The sequence below is a fragment of the Pogona vitticeps genome, chromosome 2, assembly GCF_051106095.1.
Source record: "Pogona vitticeps strain Pit_001003342236 chromosome 2, PviZW2.1, whole genome shotgun sequence".
NCBI classification, from domain to species: Eukaryota; Metazoa; Chordata; class Lepidosauria; order Squamata; family Agamidae; genus Pogona; species Pogona vitticeps.
The window spans coordinates 13,693,869-13,717,628 of NC_135784.1; the positions used below are offsets into that span (position 1 = coordinate 13,693,869).

Sequence of the window (23,760 nt, forward strand, 5' to 3'; positions counted from 1 at the left end):
TAATGACAGAACTCATCAAATAGCAGAGCCTCTGTCCAACACTTTTGAACCCCCCATCATCCAGTCATTCTTCCCCTTACGAACAGGAAAATAGGCTTTCAGTGGTGCATCAGCGCCCTCTGGTGCCCAGAGCAAGCGACGCCCTTTCTTTTTCTCCCCTGATTTTCCAGAAAAGGCAGCTCTGCTCTGCAGACCTTGAATCTCTCCTTTAAAAATCCCCTTCCGGCACTTTCTTATCTAACACTGGGGCTGGTGAGCAGTCCATGGCCATAGACGGCATATTTCCACACCCATAGTCCGACTGTCCACTTCCCCAGCAAGTTGCCGCAGGAAGAAATTAATCCGAAGATTAACGGATTAATCTCTTCCAAACATTAACGGAGAAACTGCATCTGCTGAATGTTTATCTGCCTTACAACTCTTTAAAAAAACAGGACCGAAGCATACATGTTTACGTAAAGTATCTAGTTGTTCTTACAGTCTATGCTGTCAAATTGCTTCTGCTTTATGGCAACTTTGTGGATGAGGGGCCTCCAGAAGGTTTGGTCATTAACAGCCCATCTTGCAAGTCACCCATCTTGCAAATTAGTAACTGTGGCTTCCCTAACGAGTAAATCTGTCTCGTGTTTGGACTTTTTCTTCTCCTGCTGCCTTCAACTTTTCCCATTTATTTTGTAATTATTTGAAAAGTTTAGGAAGACTCTCTCATCACCCTTTCAAGTTGATTGTTTTCATTAAGATCAACCATGGAAGTGTCCCAGAAGGCTGAAGTGTCTTGCCTCTGTAATTTCTGTTTGTTTAAATATTCCTACAATAGGCTTCTATCCCTTTATGGTTCTGATACAACACATACATTCATAAGGGATTCCCACAAGCTGACACTTGTGAGAGGAAAAAAACTCTTACTGTGAACACATCCTTCTCAGAGACAGTGCACGGTGGTATACCTGGGAAATTTATTTATTTATTTATTTTTATACTGCAGTAAGGTCGGGCACCAAAACCCAGAGGGTGCGATACTCTGCAGCCGGAAGGACATAAACTCACCGTCCCCGAGTGTGTATCTCGCAATCTGGGAGAAAAAATGAGAGAATTGTTCCTAACTGCTCCTCCCCAGAAAGAAGAGAACAAAAAACAGGCAGGTCAACCTGGCTGTGCCGTGCTCAGGCCTAGCCATTCCTCTGTCCACGTCAATCTCACAAGACCCAAACTAGAGAAGCACAGTACTGAGGACCCAGCGACCAATCTCTACCTAGTTACAGCTCTGGGACCTTACCAGGGGTGGAGGAACAACCAACTCGGTATCCAAGTGCTCCAACCCAACGAGCTTTCCAGAGAAGTCCTGAACAATTATTCTTTACAGTATGGATAAAAAATGGCAATAACACATAATAATACCACATTCTCTGTTTATTTCTTCAATGGGCCTACTCTTGGTTGTGAATTAATACTACTTTTCAGCCAATTCTTCTAGCTTTTTGGGTGGCTGTGTTTGTTTCATTTTTGGACGTCATGTATCCTCCCCTTCAGTAAAAAGAAAGTGTTCCCAAGTCAGATTACAAAATGAATATCAAATGGGCGAACACCCAAGTCACTGATAAGTCACAGCATCGCTGTTTATGCAGCACTCCAATACAGAAAATTCCTTTTGGTTGATTTGATCTTGTTAGTTCTTCTGCTTCTTTCCAACTTCTTGAGTCTCTCCCTTGTCCATTCAAAGCCAACTCTTTACTGTACAAGTAACACCTGCAGCCCCTAAAAAGCTCTCAGCTCACCCAAGGCTACCCAGGTTGGCTCTTCTTCCAGGAGGCACAGGTAGGACTCGAACTCCCAACCTCTGGCTCACCAGCTGGAGGCCTAAACTCCCTGAGCAATCAAGTCAGCTTCTTTGCAATCAAAAGGGACCACAAATATAAACTAGCAATAGTCAGTTTGGAGTCACTGAAGAAGTCACAGTGAAAGAAAGGAGAATCCAGAAGGAGCTGCTTTCGTTGCTGGAAGGCCCTCATTCCTGGACGACAAGGGTCACTCTACAAAAAAGGAGAAATAGGAGATGAGGTTGAAGGATGAACCTCTAAGAATTAACCCCACATTTAGACAGAGGAATGACATCTCTCTCTCAGGAAGAAAAAGAAGCAGATGGGGACAGGTGTGTGTCCTCACTGTGATCTTGTAAACTGTTGGGAAGAAGCTTCAGTCCAACCCACCTTTGCCGGTGCTGTCTGACCCAGAGTCACTTGCTGAAAAAGGAAAGGAAAGGAAATCAGGATCTTTGAAGTGGTCTCCTCTTTTTCTCCCTTTCTCTCAAACATGAACCAAGGCCATCCCAAGCCATTTGGCTGCTTGGAGCGAAAGACAAGATACCGCCGTCTCTTCAATCTTCATACAATGGTTACTAACAACAGAGGCAGGTCCCGAGCACCCTCCTTCCATGCCTTGATTGACTCCTTCCTGTCTGCAACCCGGTGCGCGGCTGCACTTCATTTTGAGGGCCAGACGCCTCTCCTTGCAACTCACAGATCCGAAAAATGGCCTGGCCGGACACAGAACAGGGATCCTTTTTTAGGGGTACTGAAAGCTCCCTGAGAAGGCAGGGGCTTCCCTGACACCTCAAAGAACAAGAAGCCAAATGGGATTTATACTTCCGTAAGGAAAATGGTGTAAGTTGCAGCAATGCATGCACAAAACGAACAAGGTGCTGGTCGCGTTTCTGACTGCGCCCAGGATTGGATGCACGCAGCCGGTGACACAGCCACCCCTGCATTAATTAGCAACAAGATGGGATAAAAATACTTTCTATATAAAAAAATACATACACCTCAGCTGGCTCTCCTTCATCTCAGAGGTCAAAAGAGGGAGGAATCACTGACCTGAGGCGGCTCGGTACCCATCTCGCCATTTCTCTGCAGAGAAAGAAACAAAGAGACTCATCGGTACCAGCCCTCGAGGTCATCCAGTCTCACCCTCTGCCCTCCAGAAGCCCACCCCCTATGTCTTTGTGGTTGGCTTTTTCTTAAGGGCCTCTGTGACCTCCACCCAGGTCATGAATATTCATATGCTATCTGCATAGACCAATGGGAGTGTTGGAGGGGCGGAGTCACGAGATATAAGAGACTGAGCAGGAGGAGCGATCGGGAGTTTTAGTTGCGGAGATTGAAAGTTTTGGAGTTTGGGCAAAGGTGCGGTGGTTGAGGGTGGATGAAGGAGGAGGTTTGTTAAGAGTTAACAACATTGCTTGAACTATCATCACATGTAATAATAAACAACTTCTGTTTGGTTCTTTTAAAATGACACATTGCCTGGACCTCGATCATTAATACAGTGGTGCCTCGCTTAACAAGAATAATCCGTTCCAGCAAAATCGCTGTAGAGCGAAATCCTCATTAAGCGAAATAAAAAATCCCATTGAAACGCATTCAAAACCCATTCAATGTGTTCCAATGGGATGAAAAACTCACCGTCCAGCGAAGATCCTCCATGGGGCGGCCATTTTCGGTGCCTGTAAAGCGAGGAATCCATCCAAAAACACATTAGGGAGCCATTTTACACAGTGGGCGGCCATTTTGAAGCCGCCGATCAGCTGTTTTAAAAATGTCGTAATGAGAAGAATTGGTTCCTGAAGCAGGGAACCAATCGTCGCAAAGCGGATTTTGCCTATTAAAACATCGTTTTGTGATCGCAAAAGTGATAGCAAAACAGTCATCGTATAGCGGTTTTATCATTTAATGAGGCAATCGTTAAGCGAGACACCACTGTAATAGATAATGTCAGTTACTGTTGTTGTTTATAGGACATGGATAGACAGTATGTGGGGCCAGATGGCATGGCCGCCTATCTTCCTCCTCTCTCTCTTTGTAGAATCATAGAATAGTGAAGTTGGAAGGGGCTATAAGGTCATCAAGTCCAACCCACTGCTCAATGCAGGAATACAATCAAAGCATATCTGCCAGGTGATAATCCAAGTTTCGTCAGCTCTGGTAAGGAAATGGCTGGGTCGCGGAGGGCGCGGCAACCCAGCAAGATCCCTATACCATCCCTGGCCCCAATCAACATGTGGATGGCCTCCAGACCCGGCTTCACCACCAAAGAGCGCCTAATAACCTCCAAGGTATTTCTATAGACAATGGCTAGTCTAGTCTCCCCCCGCCCACCCCTCCAGTCTACTCTGGTGTTGGACTGCATAACCTGGATAGAATAGTAATAATAATATATAATGGTAGTCAATTCTGACTTATGGTGACCCTTTTCAGGGTCTTCCAGGAACAGAATATTTAGCAGTGGTTTTTCCTTCCCTTCTACTGGAGGTATTTTTGAGATGGTGCAGCTTGCCCAAGGCCACCCAGGCTGGCTCTTCTCTTGAGGAGCCCCAGTGAAGAATTCAACTCCTAGCTTCTGGCTATCCAGTTTGCAGGGATATAATAATAATAATAATAATAATAATAATAATAATAATAATAATAATAATAATAATAATAATAATAATAATAATAATAATAATAATAATAATAATAATAATAATAATAATAATAATAATAATAATAATAATAATAATAAACAACAAAAATAAATAAATAAATAAAGACAGACAGACAGACAGACTTGGGCACAGATAGAAGGGAGAGAAAAGGAACCAAGGATCCCACCTCACAGGCTACACTTGGCAGGATGATCTGCTCCTCCAGCCAAAGGAAGAGCTCCCCACCCCCACCTCCACAAATGCACCCACAATTTACTCACTGATTTGCACAGTAGCTCCGACAACAACCACCGCAGCAAAGACGGCTCCTGTGGTACCCAAAATAATTGGCCAGATAAGGGATGCTGTGGGGGAGGGAGGAAATGGGGAAGGAAGAATAAATCATTGAAAGAGACCCTGGAAAACATTATCCGGTTACGGGGAAAACCTGTGGCATGGCAGAACCAATGGAGAGCAAAGAGCAGTCATCACCTGGAATGTTGTGATACAGAAGGCCTAACTAGCTAAGATTTTACTATGTTACAATGAGCCATCAAGTTGGCACCAACCTATAAGAACCCTAACGTGGCTTTCAAAGGAAGTGAGGTATTTAAGGAGGAGTTGTGGGTTTTTCGGGCTCTTTGGCCGTGTTCTGAAGGTTGTTCTTCCTAACATTTCGCCAGTCACTGTGGCCGGCATCTTCAGAGGACAGCACTCTGTGCTCTGGTGTAGTTTGCTTGGGAGTGGAGTATTTATGGCTGTGAGATAGGCTTTTGTCCTATTCAGGAGATGGGTGATTAGTGTGTCTTCTTGTGGGTGTATTGTTGTGATAAGGAGGAGAGATTATCTGTCACTGTGATTGATGGGTGTCATTAGCTGGTCTTTTGTGTGTAGTGATCCCCGGTCCTTGTGAGCCCAAAAAACCCACAACAACCATTAGATCTTCGTGAATATATGTAAGGAGTGCTTTTACCAGTTCTACTCCACAATAATGTAAATCTATCACTGGTAAATGTTATCCTGAAACCAATAGTACCTATTTACATTACGTCACCGTAAAAACTGCATTTGGCCATTACTGAGGTTGAAATTAAACTATTAACCACCATTATTGGTCGAGGATCTCTGAGGACCACCCACCCCCTCCTCGATTGCTGGCAAGGTTTGCATGAATCCTTCATGGTTGGAGGTGGGACAAGAGGCAGATGGCTGCCTAACAATGCAGGCGCATTTCCTGCCCTGCGTCCTAGGAAAACACTACCAGCCCTGGATGAAAATTCTACACAAATAAGAGTACAAATAAGAGGATGAAAATTCTACACAAATAAAGTATCTCCACTAGTATAGGCAGAAGGTGCTAGATTTTACAACTTCAAATGCTACCTTGTAGCTTGGTTGGCTGGGAAGGATCTTTATAGGCTGGGAGTAACTGTCAATCTGTCCAGAGACTAACCAATAGTTCTCGCCTGTGTGCCAGAATTCTGAGAAAGCCCCGCCTCTTTGCTCAGGTTCTTTTCCCCTGAGAGAGTTTATTAATATCCATTGATGGTGTTTAGCAGAAAATTCTGTTTAAAGTATATTGGAGCAGAGTTGTTAAAAAGCTGTCATATTGCTAGTTAGTTAACTTGTTGTATATATATTTATACTTGTAACTAAAATGAAACAGTTTGTTCTTTATACTAATGTGTCAGATTGTGTCACTGAGACTGTAAGTACCAGTTAATGAGAAAGGGGTGCATTATCTGGGAACTAGTAACTACTGTTCTTCATGAGTCCTGGCACGTCTGCTGCACAGTTGAGGAAAGTTAACCACAAAGAATTACAAAGGTTTGCAACAGAAGGGTGGTGGCAAAGTTGTGCGTTTGTGCATTTGTATGATTAGAAGGTAGTGGATTTTCAAAACTCAGCATCCAAATTATTTGCCTAAGAACACACCTGGAGATGAAAACATCTCTACTGATAAATCACCCTGCTTTCCCCAAACTTGGGGTTCCTCACCTGGTTCCTCCCAGGCCAAATCCAGAGGCTCCTGCAGCCCGTTATGATCGATGTGGCACCGGTAGCGGTCGCTGTCTTTGGGGTCAATCCTGATACTGAGCCAGGCATGGTAGGTCCCATCTGAGTTGGGGGCCACCGTTCTATGAAAAGTGTCCTGTACCCACACCTCCCCATCCTTCGTCCACAAGGCATCGATCTCCCGAGGGTAGAAGCCATAAGCCTGGCAGACGAGCATTTCCATGCCATCGTAGTCCCCTTTCTTCGTCACCTTCACCACCGGGGCTTCTGCAAAAGAAAACAAAGCAAAAACGATGAGCCCCTTCATCAGAAGCAAAGCCTTTCTTGTGGGTGGCTGGACAGATGGTGTATTTTTAACAACAGGGGTCTGGGCTCCAGTTCTCAGAATCTGTGGTACAGGTATCCAACTGGGGAGCCAGAGGTTGGGAGTTCGATTCCCCGCTGGGCCTCCTTGAGAGGAGCTGGACTCGATGATCCAGAGGGTCCCTTCTAGCTCCGCAGGTCTAAGGTTATTATTATTATTATTAATTTCCCAGCCAGAATTCTGGGAGATGCAGCCCCAAAACAGAAGTCCACAGACTAGCTTTCCTCACTTCTAGGCTGCCTTGTTCGGCCTGGTTCTTTTTTCAAAAACAAGGAAACTACCCCCGTGCTGCCTGGGAATCACAGGGCTTGGGAAATTACAAAGCAACACAAGTTTATGAGGATAAATTGGTTGCTTGTTGACCCAGCATGAGGAGATGTAGAGGGAGGCAAGAGAAGACGGGACTATTTCATCCAGTGCATTATATTTAATGCATTATTCTTTAAATGACCTGAGTAGGAAAAGAGGAAGACCAAAGATGAGATGGATTGACTCCTAAAGGAAGGCACAGGGTTGAGTTTGCAAAAGCCAAGAAGGGCCGTTGAGGACAGGACACCTCGATCACTCTCTCATAGGGTCACCGCATGTCAGAAGCAACTTGACGGCACAGAACAGCAAGTGGAAGGGAAGACAAGGAACCCCAAATCTCTCACTGCCGTAGAGAAGAGCCTTTGATCGCTTCTCAGCAGCCCTGCTGAAATTCTCCCTTTTCCTCAACCCTGAACACGGGTTGCCGTAAGTCAGAATTGACTTGGCAGCACATCGTGGTACCCCTCCCCTTTCTCTTCTTCTCGAGTCTCCCAATCATCTGGAGATGTTCCAGCTTCCCGAGACCCTTCTCTTCATTTTTCTTTTTTTCTCTAGTTAGTTCAAGGCAAAAAGACGCTGTTCTCTTTTCCACTTCGGTTTTCATAGCCACCTCCCAAGGCAGGTGAGGCTGAGCATGTATGATGGACCACAAGGGCTGGTCACTTCAACAGGCCAAGGATGGCCATTCTTCCTCCATTTTAAATGGCTACTCCATGAAGCCCCAAGATGTTCTGATACGAATTCTAGCCTCAGATTTCAAAGGGAGGGAGAAGATGACTGACTGTCCTGCTTGACCCCCATCCCTACATTCAGATGCCAAAGTTGGCCACTTGATTTTGTCATGAGATGGGACATTTCTAACTGGCATCTCTCCCATGTCTCTAGAACCATTGTTGTCATACGCCATCAAGCTGGTGTCTTTCTTTATGGAGTCAATCCTATGTTCCATCTTCCTCTTCTCCTATTGCCTGGTACTTTTCTCACCATGACTGTGTTTTCCAGTGAGATCCAGGCCTTCCCTCCCCAGATAAACTTTCTTCCTCCTCCCTCCCAACAACCCTTTCTCTTGCAAGACGGTGTCCCAACCGCCACTCACCTTCGCTTTGATTGTATCGTTTTCGTAACATCACCAAGTCGCCTCTGAAATTTTCCTCATCATGCTGCAAGATCTGAGTGTACCGGTTGATGTACCGAGGGTCCTCCTCTGCTGCCTTCTTCATCCAGGGAGTCTGGGGTAGCATCTTCCTCGTGATACTGTCATAGCGTGCGAGGAGCTGGTCATCAACATAGGCCACAGCAGTGAAGTGGGGCATCCCCAGGGCGGGTTTTGTCACAGAAGTATACATTGTCCAAAAAGAACGGGAAGAGGAACCTGAGAAGAGAGGGCCAGAGTTGACTGAGGGACACGTGGTCTGAGAGGGCCTGCGCCATCGAGTGCTGCTGAGTTCCACCCCTTCCCACTCCAGCTCCAATTTTGGAGGCCCAACACACATGAGAAGCTCAGTCCGTTATATAGAGGCACAGGCAATATGAAGCCCTCAAGCACACAGGCTCCTGAACTAGGGTCCCAAATAAATACAACTCCCAGAGGGCCAGACCATGATCTGTGCTACCTATGGCTTCTGGGAGTTGTAGTCCAAGGTTTGGAAACCACTACTCTGGTTAGGGCTGGTGAGAATCGTAGTCCAAAACCACCTGGAAATTGCCCACCGGCAGGAAACATAGATCACAGGAGGGCTGCCCCAAGCCATTTCATTGTCTGAGGGAACACAGTCGCTCATTTTATGCACCACCAGTGTTCAGACTGGAAATTTATTATTTGTTTTATCCCTGGCAAGAAGAGAACATACTCTAATATACCGGAGGCATCACACCTCCAGCCGACGTGGAAGCGGCGCCGAAGGAAGCCGCACAGCCAGGTGAGCGCCACTGCCCAGAGGGAAACCATGCCAGAGCAGGAGGTAGTGGGCAGACGGGGGGAGTCTGTCTGGAAGAGGCGCCCGGGCCATTGCCCTTGGCCAGGAACCCTTCGCCTGGAGGAGGCCGAGCGAGAACTGGGAGTTTGCCCCCCCCGAAGGGAGGGGAGCTCTGGAGTAGGCACCCACCCACCCGGATCTGCCCCGGCCCGGTCTCTGGTCCCGGCCCCATTCCCTTTGGCCAGGCTTTGAGGCTCCCTTTCTCTCCTGCTGCCTGGTTCCCAGCTTTTCTAGCCGCTGCCTCTTCAGTTTCTCCCCCGCGCACGGACAGCCCTGGGTGCCAGAGACCTGCGGGAAACCCAGGGTGCTTTTTAAGGTTAGGTGCTGCTTTTTGCTTTTTAAAAACTGTTGTGGGTGGGCTTTGCAGAGTGGGTTTGGGCTGGGGGCTTATGTTTCTGGTTTTTGTTGTTGTTTGTTTTTGTTTGTTTTTTGGGGGGGGCTTGCAGTGTTTTGTTTTTATTTTTTTTTAAAAAAAATGGGGAAGCTGGAACAGATTAATCATGTTCCCATGCAGTCGTATGGGAAATGGTGCTTTGATTTACGACCATTTTCTGGAAGGGATTATGGTCCTAAGTCGAGGCACCACTGTAGGTAGAGAGGGTGGTCATGATATTGCAAGCGAAAATAACTATGTACTGAGAGAACTGTTGATGAATTGCTTATGTATACTGAATATCTGAAAAACCTCCGTTATTACTCATTCTGCTTCACTTCAATAAATAAGTCCTGTTTCTGTTCACAAGACAAGTGTTCTGACAAATATCCTTTATATTGTGGATTGTGATAATCCACTGGTGACAGTGAGAAGAGAAAGCGATGTGAGCTTTCGTGAGGGAAAGACAAGCAGGGGCCACGAGGGTAAACGCTACAGCCACATTTGCTGAAAGTTCATCTTCCATGTAACTATTGAAGAGTGGAGGAAGTCTTTTTCATCCAGTCCCCCTATTCCGATCTCTTAACCAGGAACTTAACTCAGCCTCTGCCCACTCAGACAAAATCAGAATGAGACCCTCTGCAAAAGTACTCTTTAAAAAACACACATTTTTAAAAGGGTAGAAACGGTTTGAGTTAGAAGCTGGCTTAAACCCACAAGATTCTGGCTTAAACCCACAAGATTCTCTCTTTTTAAAAACTGTTCACATCTCCAGAGTTGACCTGTTTGTAAGACGGTTTGCTATCTCTCTCACACACCAGCTTGAGCTTCTTTTGGGGGCTGAAGATGGCAGCATTTAAATTCGAAGAAAAACAGGAAACCACCGCTCAAGGAAGGAAAGATCAACCAATGCAAAGTAACTGCCATCATTCCTTGTCTTGTGATCATGGCAAGAAGGTATGAGGATTTTAGCTATTTGAAGCGGGAAAGCGAAACGTGACACTTCTCACAAACTCTATGTAGTAATGCATGGGGAAGATCAGGGCCGGCTCTAAGGTAATTGAATTATTGTCACTTATTTAATTTAGCTCATTTTCTTCCTCCACTAAAGCTCAAGGTTATAGGTATTTAGCTGGGGAGCCAGAGGGTCAGAGTTCAATTCCACCACTGCGCCTTGTGTGAGAAAAGCCGCCCTGTGTGACACAACCTCACACAGCTGGATCAATACGAATGTGACAATGTGCTCATTTAAAATCACTCTGCACCTACATCAAAGCTAGTCTGGACAGGGTGGTTGTGAGATTTTAGGAGTTGCCGTCCAAACAAATTATTCTTCTAAGCTGTTCCCCAGGCAAATCCAAGTATCCCAAACCAGCCACTTTTTTTTAGCATGTGAGAAAGGAAGCTAAAAAAAATTACTTCTCTCACTCCTCTCCTCTTGCCACCCATCTCACAACAGTAAAACCCACAATCACAATGACCCTAAAATTTTCCTGCCGGTTCATGACACCTCAAATCTGCTGCCTGAGGCAACTGCCTGACTTTGCCTCATGGCAGGGCAAAATAGGATTCTGGGCAATATAACTTAGTGAAAGTTGTTATGCTGGGCCATCACGTTTCCCTCGACTTATGATATGACCCCATGAAAGAGTGATCTTTCTGCTTCTTCAAATTCAAAGCACGTGAGGTCTAATCCAAGATCTGTGTCTGGTCCTGGTTAAGGAAACGAGGACCAGTTCCTGAATTGAAATACCATTGAAAGGTAATCTTATTTATTTAAATAGGCTTGGGGTTTTTTTAATTTATCTTTTTAGCTAGTCCTCTTGTATGTCTCGCTTCCTGCACTAAAGCATCAGCTTTATTTACTTGCTAACTGCAATAACAGCCTGAGTCACTTACCATAAAAATGGGAGGGAGGCATTAAAAACATAAAAACAGCCAGAAGCGAAAGTAGATGTGTGTGTGTGTGTGTGTGTGTGTGTGTGTGTGTGTGTGTGTGTGTGTGTGTGTGTGTGTGTGTGTGTGTGTGTGTGTGTGTGTGTGTGTGTGTGTGTGTGTGTGTGTGTGTGTGTGTGTGTGTGTGTGTGTGTGTGTGTGTGTGTGTGTGTGTGTGTGTGTGTGTGTGTGTGTGTGTGTGTGTGTGTGTGTGTGAGGGTTCATGGTTCAGGGCTTTCCGCTCTTCCCAAGAAGGAGTCGACACCGCTTTTTCTGCTGTCAACTTTTCTTTATTAACAGGAATAAAAGGAACTTCACTCTTAACTGGTATGTCTGCTTTGTTCTCTTGCCTTACAACCGGCTCAGGCAAGGGTATCCAAGAAGTATCAAAAACAGATTTAACTGGTTCAGAGTCCCAAGGTCCAACGGGGACCTCCCCCAACAACTTGTCCTTCTCCTCCCGGTCAAACGGACTTAACAGTGGGAGGGTTTCTTCATCTCCCATCCACCCCCAAGTGGGGTCTCCTTCTCCTGGCGAGGTACTCCAGGGACCAGGTAGCAGCCCATCTTCCTCAGCTCTTCTATATGCCATGCTTGCCTGGCCGCCTTCTCTCTTTCACTCGCCTCCTTAGCCTCAGCCAGCTTCCTACGCCAGAGCTTGGCCTCCGTCTCCCCCCAGTAAGAAGGCTTTTGCATCAGGCCCTTCTTACGTCTCCTCTCGGCCTCCTCCCGAGGCACACGCACTTGTTCCCAACGCTTGGTCCACGGATCCTCTATCCAGACCATCTCCCAACCGCCTGGGATATCATCCCGTTTTACCGTTATATATCCCAGCCCCCCTTCTTCCCTGTTTAACCCCTCCTCCTTTCTTCCCTCCAATTCTTCCTTATATGGCTCAGGTGTCATTAACCCCTTAAGTGCTTCCTCCAAGTCGCTGGTATCCACCGCACATGACACCTTTCCATCCGGAGGTGCTCCTCCTGACTCCTGCGCGACGGCCCCCTGTTCTGTCTTACTACCAGGGGAGGCGGGGGGGCTAGTCTGGGTCAACTTGGATGTCTTTAAGAGAGTCGGCTCTACCAGAAAGACCCGGAGCTTCTGGTCTTTCCCTTCACATACCCCCCCCATCCGAGAGGGCCGCACTCTCTTCATCCTCACGCGCCCACGGACCCTGCCGAGAAAAATAATCAACATTAGCATGCGCTGACCCCTTTCTATACCTCACCGTGAAAGAGAAGGGTTGCAACGCCAGGTACCACCGGGTAAGCCGGGGATTCGTATCCTTCATACGCTCCAACCATTGTAGCGGCGCATGATCCGTCACCAAGTGAAAAGGAGCCCCTTGCAAATAATACCGAAGGCTATGGGTGGCCCACTTAATGGCCAAGGCCTCCTTTTCTATAACTGCATACCTTTGTTCTCTGGGCTTCAGTTTTCTGCTTAGATAAAGGACAGGGTATTCCACATTTTCCCTAATTTGTGACAATACCGCCCCCAGACCCCTATCTGAGGCATCTGTGTATAAAGTAAAGGGTACAGAGAAGTCCGGTGTGAACCGAGTGGGTAACTCACAAATAATGGTTTTAAGCATCTTAAAGGCCTTTTCTTGATTCTCCTTCCAAATTACCCTATGGGGGGCCCTTTTCCTAGTAAGATCTGTCAAAGGTGCCGCGATGGACGAAAACTGGGGTATAAACTGACGGTAGTAGCCCACCAGCCCTAGGAACTGTTGCACCTCCCTTTTGGTTTTGGGTCTATACCATTCTGAAATTTTAGTTACCTTTCCTTCTTGTGGCTGTATTTCTCCCTGTCCTACCCTGAAACCCAGGTACTCTACTTTGGGCAAACCTATCTTGCATTTCTTGGGGTTCACAGTCAAACCCGCCTTTTTCAATTCCAGGAGTACCATCTTTAAGTGATGCAGATGTTCCTCCCAGGTTCTACTGAAAATTATGATGTCATCAATGTAAGCGGCCGCACAATCCTGGATCGGTTCCAACAACTTATCCATTAATCTCTGGAACGTAGCCGCCGCCCCGTGCAGTCCGAATGGCATTTTTACAAATTGAAACAGACCTTTAGGGGTGCAAAAGGCAGTTTTCTCCCGGTCTTGGGGGCGTACTGGAATCTGCCAGTATCCTTTAGTCAAATCAATAGAGCTCAGATACCGGGCATCCCCTAATAGGTCTAACATATCTCCTACTTTGGGCATGGGATATGCATCAAATTTTGACACGGCGTTTACCTTCCTAAAATCCACACAGAACCGTAATGAGCCATCAGGCTTAGGTACCATAACTGGAAAACTCCTCCAGGGCCCTTTAGCGGGTTCTATGACCCCTAACTTCAACATCTCCTCCACCTCTTGTTCAATCACATTCCTCAAATGCCTGGGCCAAGTCCTGTCAGAAGATCTTACCACTACTCCTTCAGGGGTTTCTATGGCGTGTTCTACTAAATTGGTTTGGCCTGGGATCTTTGAAAAAACCTCGGGGAATTCTTTAGTTAAATTTATTGCCTGGGCCCTCTGATCGGGCCCTAGAAGCTCTCCAAACATCACTCCCTCCTCTTCCGTCAAGTCACTGCACTCCGGCCCAAAGTCTTCTTCGGGTTCGCTGCCGAACAACGCTTCCCTATCGACCCATGCTTTTAATAAGTTTACATGCATCACCTGGGTCTTCTTTTTCCTATCCGGGGTTTCTATCTCATAGTCCACTTCATTTATCCTTCTCTTTACTTGATAGGGCCCGTGCCATTTGGTTAGGAATTTGGACGTTTCTGTGGGTAATAGCACCAGCACCTGCTGTCCGGGTTCAAACTCTCTAACTCTGACCTTCTTATCGTACCCCTGTTTTTGCCTCCCTTGTGCTGCCTGTAAGTTCTCTTTAGCCAAGTCCCAAGCTAGCTTCAAGTTATTTCTCATATCCACAATTTGTTGTAGGGCGTTATAGGAGTGGTCTTCCCCTTCCTCCCATTTCTCCCTTACCAGGTCCAAAATCCCTCGGGGACGCCTACCATACAATAGCTCAAACGGGGAGAACCCGGTGGAAGCTTGTGGAGCCTCCCTAACGGCAAACATGAGGGGGGCCAAATAGGTATGCCACATTTTAGGTTTCTCCATCGTAAGCTTCCTCAGCATGCCCTTCAAGGTCCGATTGAACCGTTCTACCAAGCCGTTGGCTTGCGGGTGATAGATGGAAGTTCTCAGGGGCTTTACTCCCAACATTTCCCACATCTGTTTAAACGTGGCGCTCATAAAATTGGACCCTTGATCTGTCAACACCTCACGAGGAAATCCCACCCTTGAGAATACGCTCAGTAACTCCTTCGCCAACACCTTTGCCGTAGTTGTCCTCAAAGGTATGGCCTCCGGGTACCGAGTAGCATAATCAATAATCACCAGAACATACTGATGCCCCCCATTAGACTTAGTAATAGGCCCTACAATGTCCATAGCAATCCGATCGAAAGGTCTGTCCACCAGGGGCATTGGCCGCAAAGGTGCTCCTGGTCCTGCCTTGGGTTGGGTCCATTGACATTGCGGGCAAGATTTGCAAAACTCCTCTATTTCCTTATTCATTTTTGGCCAAAAGAACCTTTGTTGTACCCTTGCTAAGGTCTTTAGGGCGGCCAAATGTCCCGCTACTGGTAGGTCATGGGCCCAATGCATTATCCACCCCCGTAGACATTGAGGTACCACCAACAGGGTCTCTTCTTCCCCCTCCCGTTGGCGCACCCTGTACAATAAGCCTTCCCGCAGTTCAAAATAGCTTTCCCCTTCCTTAGTAGTCCCTTCCGTGGTAGCTTTGTCCAAGCATTCTTGCAAAGTCACATCGTCTTGTTGTAGGCCTCTAATTTGATCCCTAGAGAGGCCCATTACTTCCAGTTCTTCTTTCCCCTTCTCGTCCTCCCCAGCACATCCCTCTACCTCTTCCATCGTTAAACTCTCCACGCCCGGCCAGTCTCTTCCCAACAGCATTTCTCTGCACAACCCTGGAACTATCCCCACTAAGAGTTCCCTTTTGCATCCACCTATCTCTATTTCCACCCTGGCTGTTGGGTATTCCCGAGAGTCTCCATGGATGCAATTAATCACCATAACCTCTGGTTGTCGTTCGCCCTCCAGTTCGCGTACTAACGTCCGGCTACAGCCCGTATCAATGAGCGCCTTTTTCCATTGTCCATTAACCTTGGCGCTAACCAACCACCCGGGGTGACTTTCAACACCCACCTTAGCTAAGAGGGCATAGGTGTGGGACCAAGCACACTCCTCCGACGGGCAAAATTTCCTTATATGCCCGAATTGGCCACACCCGAAACAGGCCCCCACCTTCTCCTTGCCCTGCGACCAGTTCGCGGCTAGTCTGCTTTTCGGGGGATCAGCAGCGGTCGCAGCTTTCGGCCCTTTGCTCCCCGGGGAACCGGACCGCTCCTCCTTTACCACGTCCGCCTTCTTCGGTATCGCTCCTGGACCTCCGCGCGGAGCCGCCTGCGTCGCCATCTCCGCCATCTTGTCTCTGCCTCGTGGTCTCTCCCCCGCCGTCGTCATCCGGTTGGACCACGTGTCTTCCGCCGCCAGGTAGTCCTCCAGCAAGGTTACAGCGCCCTCTAGATTGGCGGGCTTATTCTTCACCACCCAGTTGCGCTGTCCTGGATTTAGCATTGAAATTAGCTGCTCCATTAGGAAAACCTCCAACACCTGCTCTCCCGACTTCCCCTTTGGTTGGATCCATCTGGTCGCATTCACCCTCATCTTCTGGGCCAGTGTACGCGGATGTAGTCCTGGTTTTAACCTCAACTCTCTAAACCTCCGCCTATACGCCTCCTCATTCAAATTCAACGTGTTCAATATCGCTGTCTTAACCGATGCATAGTTTCCCGCCTCCTCCGGATCCAACGTATCCACAATCTCTTGTGGTAACCCTGTAAGGTACGGTGTTAAAATGAGTGCCCACTGCTCTTTCGGCCATTGCGCAGATGTCGCTATCCTCTCAAAAGTGTTTATAAAGGCCGCCGGGTCGTCTTGCGGACCCATTTTCTGTAGTTTTATAGGGGGACGTGTCGCTATAGCGGTAGTCGTCACCCCCACGTTAGGAGTAGCCCGTTGGTTAACTGTCATGTTACGCAGCTGCTCCACCATCATACGTTGTTGGTCCGCTAACTGCCTCATTAGTGTCTCTTGACCTTCTGTTATGCGTCGAATCCAGTCGTCTTCATTAGCCGTCTGGCGGGAAAGCCCCCCGAGTTGGGCGCCAATATGTGAGGGTTCATGGTTCAGGGCTTTCCGCTCTTCCCAAGAAGGAGTCGACACCGCTTTTTCTGCTGTCAACTTTTCTTTATTAACAGGAATAAAAGGAACTTCACTCTTAACTGGTATGTCTGCTTTGTTCTCTTGCCTTACAACCGGCTCAGGCAAGGGTATCCAAGAAGTATCAAAAACAGATTTAACTGGTTCAGAGTCCCAAGGTCCAACGGGGACCTCCCCCAACAACTTGTCCTTCTCCTCCCGGTCAAACGGACTTAACAGTGGGAGGGTTTCTTCATCTCCCATCCACCCCCAAGTGGGGTCTCCTTCTCCTGGCGAGGTACTCCAGGGACCAGGTAGCAGCCCATCTTCCTCAGCTCTTCTATATGCCATGCTTGCCTGGCCGCCTTCTCTCTTTCACTCGCCTCCTTAGCCTCAGCCAGCTTCCTACGCCAGAGCTTGGCCTCCGTCTCCCCCCAGTAAGAAGGCTTTTGCATCAGGCCCTTCTTACGTCTCCTCTCGGCCTCCTCCCGAGGCACACGCACTTGTTCCCAACGCTTGGTCCACGGATCCTCTATCCAGACCATCTCCCAACCGCCTGGGATATCATCCCGTTTTACCGTTATATATCCCAGCCCCCCTTCTTCCCTGTTTAACCCCTCCTCCTTTCTTCCCTCCAATTCTTCCTTATATGGCTCAGGTGTCATTAACCCCTTAAGTGCTTCCTCCAAGTCGCTGGTATCCACCGCACATGACACCTTTCCATCCGGAGGTGCTCCTCCTGACTCCTGCGCGACGGCCCCCTGTTCTGTCTTACTACCAGGGGAGGCGGGGGGGCTAGTCTGGGTCAACTTGGATGTCTTTAAGAGAGTCGGCTCTACCAGAAAGACCCGGAGCTTCTGGTCTTTCCCTTCACATACCCCCCCCATCCGAGAGGGCCGCACTCTCTTCATCCTCACGCGCCCACAGACCCTGCCGAGAAAAATAATCAACATTAGCATGCGCTGACCCCTTTCTATACCTCACCGTGAAAGAGAAGGGTTGCAACGCCAGGTACCACCGGGTAAGCCGGGGATTCGTATCCTTCATACGCTCCAACCATTGTAGCGGCGCATGATCCGTCACCAAGTGAAAAGGAGCCCCTTGCAAATAATACCGAAGGCTATGGGTGGCCCACTTAATGGCCAAGGCCTCCTTTTCTATAACTGCATACCTTTGTTCTCTGGGCTTCAGTTTTCTGCTTAGATAAAGGACAGGGTATTCCACATTTTCCCTAATTTGTGACAATACCGCCCCCAGACCCCTATCTGAGGCATCTGTGTATAAAGTAAAGGGTACAGAGAAGTCCGGTGTGAACCGAGTGGGTAACTCACAAATAATGGTTTTAAGCATCTTAAAGGCCTTTTCTTGATTCTCCTTCCAAATTACCCTATGGGGGGCCCTTTTCCTAGTAAGATCTGTCAAAGGTGCCGCGATGGACGAAAACTGGGGTATAAACTGACGGTAGTAGCCCACCAGCCCTAGGAACTGTTGCACCTCCCTTTTGGTTTTGGGTCTATACCATTCTGAAATTTTAGTTACCTTTCCTTCTTGTGGCTGTATTTCTCCCTGTCCTACCCTGAAACCCAGGTACTCTACTTTGGGCAAACCTATCTTGCATTTCTTGGGGTTCACAGTCAAACCCGCCTTTTTCAATTCCAGGAGTACCATCTTTAAGTGATGCAGATGTTCCTCCCAGGTTCTACTGAAAATTATGATGTCATCAATGTAAGCGGCCGCACAATCCTGGATCGGTTCCAACAACTTATCCATTAATCTCTGGAACGTAGCCGCCGCCCCGTGCAGTCCGAATGGCATTTTTACAAATTGAAACAGACCTTTAGGGGTGCAAAAGGCAGTTTTCTCCCGGTCTTGGGGGCGTACTGGAATCTGCCAGTATCCTTTAGTCAAATCAATAGAGCTCAGATACCGGGCATCCCCTAATAGGTCTAACATATCTCCTACTTTGGGCATGGGATATGCATCAAATTTTGACACGGCGTTTACCTTCCTAAAATCCACACAGAACCGTAATGAGCCATCAGGCTTAGGTACCATAACTGGAAAACTCCTCCAGGGCCCTTTAGCGGGTTCTATGACCCCTAACTTCAACATCTCCTCCACCTCTTGTTCAATCACATTCCTCAAATGCCTGGGCCAAGTCCTGTCAGAAGATCTTACCACTACTCCTTCAGGGGTTTCTATGGCGTGTTCTACTAAATTGGTTTGGCCTGGGATCTTTGAAAAAACCTCGGGGAATTCTTTAGTTAAATTTATTGCCTGGGCCCTCTGATCGGGCCCTAGAAGCTCTCCAAACATCACTCCCTCCTCTTCCGTCAAGTCACTGCACTCCGGCCCAAAGTCTTCTTCGGGTTCGCTGCCGAACAACGCTTCCCTATCGACCCATGCTTTTAATAAGTTTACATGCATCACCTGGGTCTTCTTTTTCCTATCCGGGGTTTCTATCTCATAGTCCACTTCATTTATCCTTCTCTTTACTTGATAGGGCCCGTGCCATTTGGTTAGGAATTTGGACGTTTCTGTGGGTAATAGCACCAGCACCTGCTGTCCGGGTTCAAACTCTCTAACTCTGACCTTCTTATCGTACCCCTGTTTTTGCCTCCCTTGTGCTGCCTGTAAGTTCTCTTTAGCCAAGTCCCAAGCTAGCTTCAAGTTATTTCTCATATCCACAATTTGTTGTAGGGCGTTATAGGAGTGGTCTTCCCCTTCCTCCCATTTCTCCCTTACCAGGTCCAAAATCCCTCGGGGACGCCTACCATACAATAGCTCAAACGGGGAGAACCCGGTGGAAGCTTGTGGAGCCTCCCTAACGGCAAACATGAGGGGGGCCAAATAGGTATGCCACATTTTAGGTTTCTCCATCGTAAGCTTCCTCAGCATGCCCTTCAAGGTCCGATTGAACCGTTCTACCAAGCCGTTGGCTTGCGGGTGATAGATGGAAGTTCTCAGGGGCTTTACTCCCAACATTTCCCACATCTGTTTAAACGTGGCGCTCATAAAATTGGACCCTTGATCTGTCAACACCTCACGAGGAAATCCCACCCTTGAGAATACGCTCAGTAACTCCTTCGCCAACACCTTTGCCGTAGTTGTCCTCAAAGGTATGGCCTCCGGGTACCGAGTAGCATAATCAATAATCACCAGAACATACTGATGCCCCCCATTAGACTTAGTAATAGGCCCTACAATGTCCATAGCAATCCGATCGAAAGGTCTGTCCACCAGGGGCATTGGCCGCAAAGGTGCTCCTGGTCCTGCCTTGGGTTGGGTCCATTGACATTGCGGGCAAGATTTGCAAAACTCCTCTATTTCCTTATTCATTTTTGGCCAAAAGAACCTTTGTTGTACCCTTGCTAAGGTCTTTAGGGCGGCCAAATGTCCCGCTACTGGTAGGTCATGGGCCCAATGCATTATCCACCCCCGTAGACATTGAGGTACCACCAACAGGGTCTCTTCTTCCCCCTCCCGTTGGCGCACCCTGTACAATAAGCCTTCCCGCAGTTCAAAATAGCTTTCCCCTTCCTTAGTAGTCCCTTCCGTGGTAGCTTTGTCCAAGCATTCTTGCAAAGTCACATCGTCTTGTTGTAGGCCTCTAATTTGATCCCTAGAGAGGCCCATTACTTCCAGTTCTTCTTTCCCCTTCTCGTCCTCCCCAGCACATCCCTCTACCTCTTCCATCGTTAAACTCTCCACGCCCGGCCAGTCTCTTCCCAACAGCATTTCTCTGCACAACCCTGGAACTATCCCCACTAAGAGTTCCCTTTTGCATCCACCTATCTCTATTTCCACCCTGGCTGTTGGGTATTCCCGAGAGTCTCCATGGATGCAATTAATCACCATAACCTCTGGTTGTCGTTCGCCCTCCAGTTCGCGTACTAACGTCCGGCTACAGCCCGTATCAATGAGCGCCTTTTTCCATTGTCCATTAACCTTGGCGCTAACCAACCACCCGGGGTGACTTTCAACACCCACCTTAGCTAAGAGGGCATAGGTGTGGGACCAAGCACACTCCTCCGACGGGCAAAATTTCCTTATATGCCCGAATTGGCCACACCCGAAACAGGCCCCCACCTTCTCCTTGCCCTGCGACCAGTTCGCGGCTAGTCTGCTTTTCGGGGGATCAGCAGCGGTCGCAGCTTTCGGCCCTTTGCTCCCCGGGGAACCGGACCGCTCCTCCTTTACCACGTCCGCCTTCTTCGGTATCGCTCCTGGACCTCCGCGCGGAGCCGCCTGCGTCGCCATCTCCGCCATCTTGTCTCTGCCTCGTGGTCTCTCCCCCGCCGTCGTCATCCGGTTGGACCACGTGTCTTCCGCCGCCAGGTAGTCCTCCAGCAAGGTTACAGCGCCCTCTAGATTGGCGGGCTTATTCTTCACCACCCAGTTGCGCTGTCCTGGATTTAGCATTGAAATTAGCTGCTCCATTAGGAAAACCTCCAACACCTGCTCTCCCGACTTCCCCTTTGGTTGGATCCATCTGGTCGCATTCACCCTCATCTTCTGGGCCAGTGTACGCGGATGTAGTCCTGGTTTTAACCTCAACTCTCTAAACCTCCGCCTATACGCCTCCTCATTCAAATTCAACGTGTTCAATATCGCTGTCTTAACCGATGCATAGTTTCCCGCCTCCTCCGGATCCAACGTATCCACAATCTCTTGTGGTAACCCTGTAAGGTACGGTGTTAAAATGAGTGCCCACTGCTCTTTCGGCCATTGCGCAGATGTCGCTATCCTCTCAAAAGTGTTTATAAAGGCCGCCGGGTCGTCTTGCGGACCCATTTTCTGTAGTTTTATAGGGGGACGTGTCGCTATAGCGGTAGTCGTCACCCCCACGTTAGGAGTAGCCCGTTGGTTAACTGTCATGTTACGCAGCTGCTCCACCATCATACGTTGTTGGTCCGCTAACTGCCTCATTAGTGTCTCTTGACCTTCTGTTATGCGTCGAATCCAGTCGTCTTCATTAGCCGTCTGGCGGGAAAGCCCCCCGAGTTGGGCGCCAATATGTGAGGGTTCATGGTTCAGGGCTTTCCGCTCTTCCCAAGAAGGAGTCGACACCGCTTTTTCTGCTGTCAACTTTTCTTTATTAACAGGAATAAAAGGAACTTCACTCTTAACTGGTATGTCTGCTTTGTTCTCTTGCCTTACAACCGGCTCAGGCAAGGGTATCCAAGAAGTATCAAAAACAGATTTAACTGGTTCAGAGTCCCAAGGTCCAACGGGGACCTCCCCCAACAACTTGTCCTTCTCCTCCCGGTCAAACGGACTTAACAGTGGGAGGGTTTCTTCATCTCCCATCCACCCCCAAGTGGGGTCTCCTTCTCCTGGCGAGGTACTCCAGGGACCAGGTAGCAGCCCATCTTCCTCAGCTCTTCTATATGCCATGCTTGCCTGGCCGCCTTCTCTCTTTCACTCGCCTCCTTAGCCTCAGCCAGCTTCCTACGCCAGAGCTTGGCCTCCGTCTCCCCCCAGTAAGAAGGCTTTTGCATCAGGCCCTTCTTACGTCTCCTCTCGGCCTCCTCCCGAGGCACACGCACTTGTTCCCAACGCTTGGTCCACGGATCCTCTATCCAGACCATCTCCCAACCGCCTGGGATATCATCCCGTTTTACCGTTATATATCCCAGCCCCCCTTCTTCCCTGTTTAACCCCTCCTCCTTTCTTCCCTCCAATTCTTCCTTATATGGCTCAGGTGTCATTAACCCCTTAAGTGCTTCCTCCAAGTCGCTGGTATCCACCGCACATGACACCTTTCCATCCGGAGGTGCTCCTCCTGACTCCTGCGCGACGGCCCCCTGTTCTGTCTTACTACCAGGGGAGGCGGGGGGGCTAGTCTGGGTCAACTTGGATGTCTTTAAGAGAGTCGGCTCTACCAGAAAGACCCGGAGCTTCTGGTCTTTCCCTTCACAGTGTGTGTGTGTGTGTGTGTGTGTGTGTGTGTGTGTGTGTGTGTGTGTGTGTGTGTGTGTGTGTGTGTGTGTGTGTGTGTGTGTGTGTGTGTGTGTGTGTGTGTGTGTGTGTGTGTGTGTGTGTGTGTGTGTGTGTGTTGGACACCTGATCCTGCCAAGAACGGCAGAGCCGCATAGTGGTTAGAGCATTCAGTGGGGGTTTCAGGAGACTTTGGTTCAAATCCTCACCCTCTCCTGAAACTGCCTGAATGAATCTGGACCGTTTACACACCTTCCCCCGGGGATGTGATGTGGACACCAAGGTGAACTACCTATGCCACTTAAGAGGGAAAGCGGGATATAAATGGAACAGATCGTTATGTATGCTGCTTCCTGGTCCTGAAGCTGGCCCTTCGACCGAGAGCAATACGATGGGAGGAGCAGACTGAAGGGGAAAAGTGGAGTTGAATTCGGATTAAAAAGGTGGTCAGAGCAGCAAGGATACACAAGAGGACCCATCACAATCCTGCAGATGCGGATTGTGCCCCTCCCTCCCTCCCTCCCACAAAGTCACTTAAAGCCAAGAGATACTTGCCCAAGGAACTTCCCAGAAAGAAGGCGCTCGTTGCGAAAAGCGAAAGGAGACACGGAACCGAAGCCATTTCGCTCTCATTTCTCTTGCGAGCTACTCAACCGGCTGGCAAAGTAATCCAAAGCAAGGCGGCGATTGGCAGAGGGGGAGAGAAAATCAACCAGTCCAAAAAAAGGCTGATTATGACGTAATCAGTTGCTGGGTCAAACGTTGCGCGGCGACGGCCTGAGCTTAGCCTCAGAGGAGGAGAGCGGGTGAAAAAGTTACTTTTTTCCCCCTCCTTCGGCTTAATAATATTCAGAATTTCCTCATTGATCTGGGGAAAGGAGACCCGGGTGTTGCAGTCCAAACAAGGTAGTTTCCCAGGCTCTGGAAGGCAAGGCTGTAAAAGACTGGGACCAAAGCCAAGATCATCCACACTCTTGTATTTCCCAGCACCGTGTCTGGGTGTGAGAGCCGGACAGTGAAGAAAAATGACGGGGAGGGGGAAAAAAGGAGGGGGGGATTCCCAGAAAGACAAACCTGTGGATCCGAGATCAAATCAAGCCTGAA

The 23,760-nt window shown here is 48.5% G+C and overlaps 1 protein-coding gene across 4 annotated transcripts; it reads right to left on the minus strand.

Moving 5' to 3' along the window:
* Window positions 1-1,401: 1,401 nt before the first annotated feature.
* LOC110070502 (class I histocompatibility antigen, F10 alpha chain) lies at window positions 1,402-23,337 on the minus strand. 4 transcript variants are annotated; one of them, XR_013542544.1, is made up of 7 exons: window positions 23,212-23,337; window positions 8,242-8,517; window positions 6,455-6,739; window positions 4,738-4,821; window positions 2,871-2,903; window positions 2,208-2,533; window positions 1,402-2,030 (listed from the first exon to the last, which is right to left on the minus strand). XR_013542544.1 is itself a non-coding variant. In XM_078387962.1 (7 exons), the coding sequence occupies exons 1-7, from the start codon at window positions 23,276-23,278 to the stop codon at window positions 2,026-2,028; spliced, it is 783 nt and encodes a 260-aa protein (XP_078244088.1). In that variant the 5' UTR covers window positions 23,279-23,330; the 3' UTR covers window positions 1,402-2,025. The 4 variants fall into 4 exon arrangements, 2 of the variants coding, with proteins under 2 accessions (XP_078244088.1, XP_078244089.1); XR_013542545.1 differs by having other exon boundaries at window positions 2,208-2,240; window positions 2,817-2,903; window positions 23,212-23,330; XM_078387962.1 differs by having other exon boundaries at window positions 2,208-2,240; window positions 23,212-23,330.
* Window positions 23,338-23,760: the final 423 nt, after the last annotated feature.

Bases quoted from the DNA above. Each gene is read 5' to 3' on its own strand.
- LOC110070502 (XM_078387962.1), bottom strand. From the start codon at position 23,278: ATGGCTTCGGTTCCGTGTCTCCTTTCGCTTTTCGCAACGAGCGCCTTC. The intron at 6,740-8,241 runs GTGAGTGGCGGT...TTTCTTTTGCAG, and splicing joins ACGATACAATCAAAGCGAAG to AAGCCCCGGTGGTGAAGGTG. The intron at 2,241-2,870 runs GTCAGTGATTCC...TTCCTTTTTCAG, and splicing joins TGGGTACCGAGCCGCCTCAG to CAAGTGACTCTGGGTCAGAC.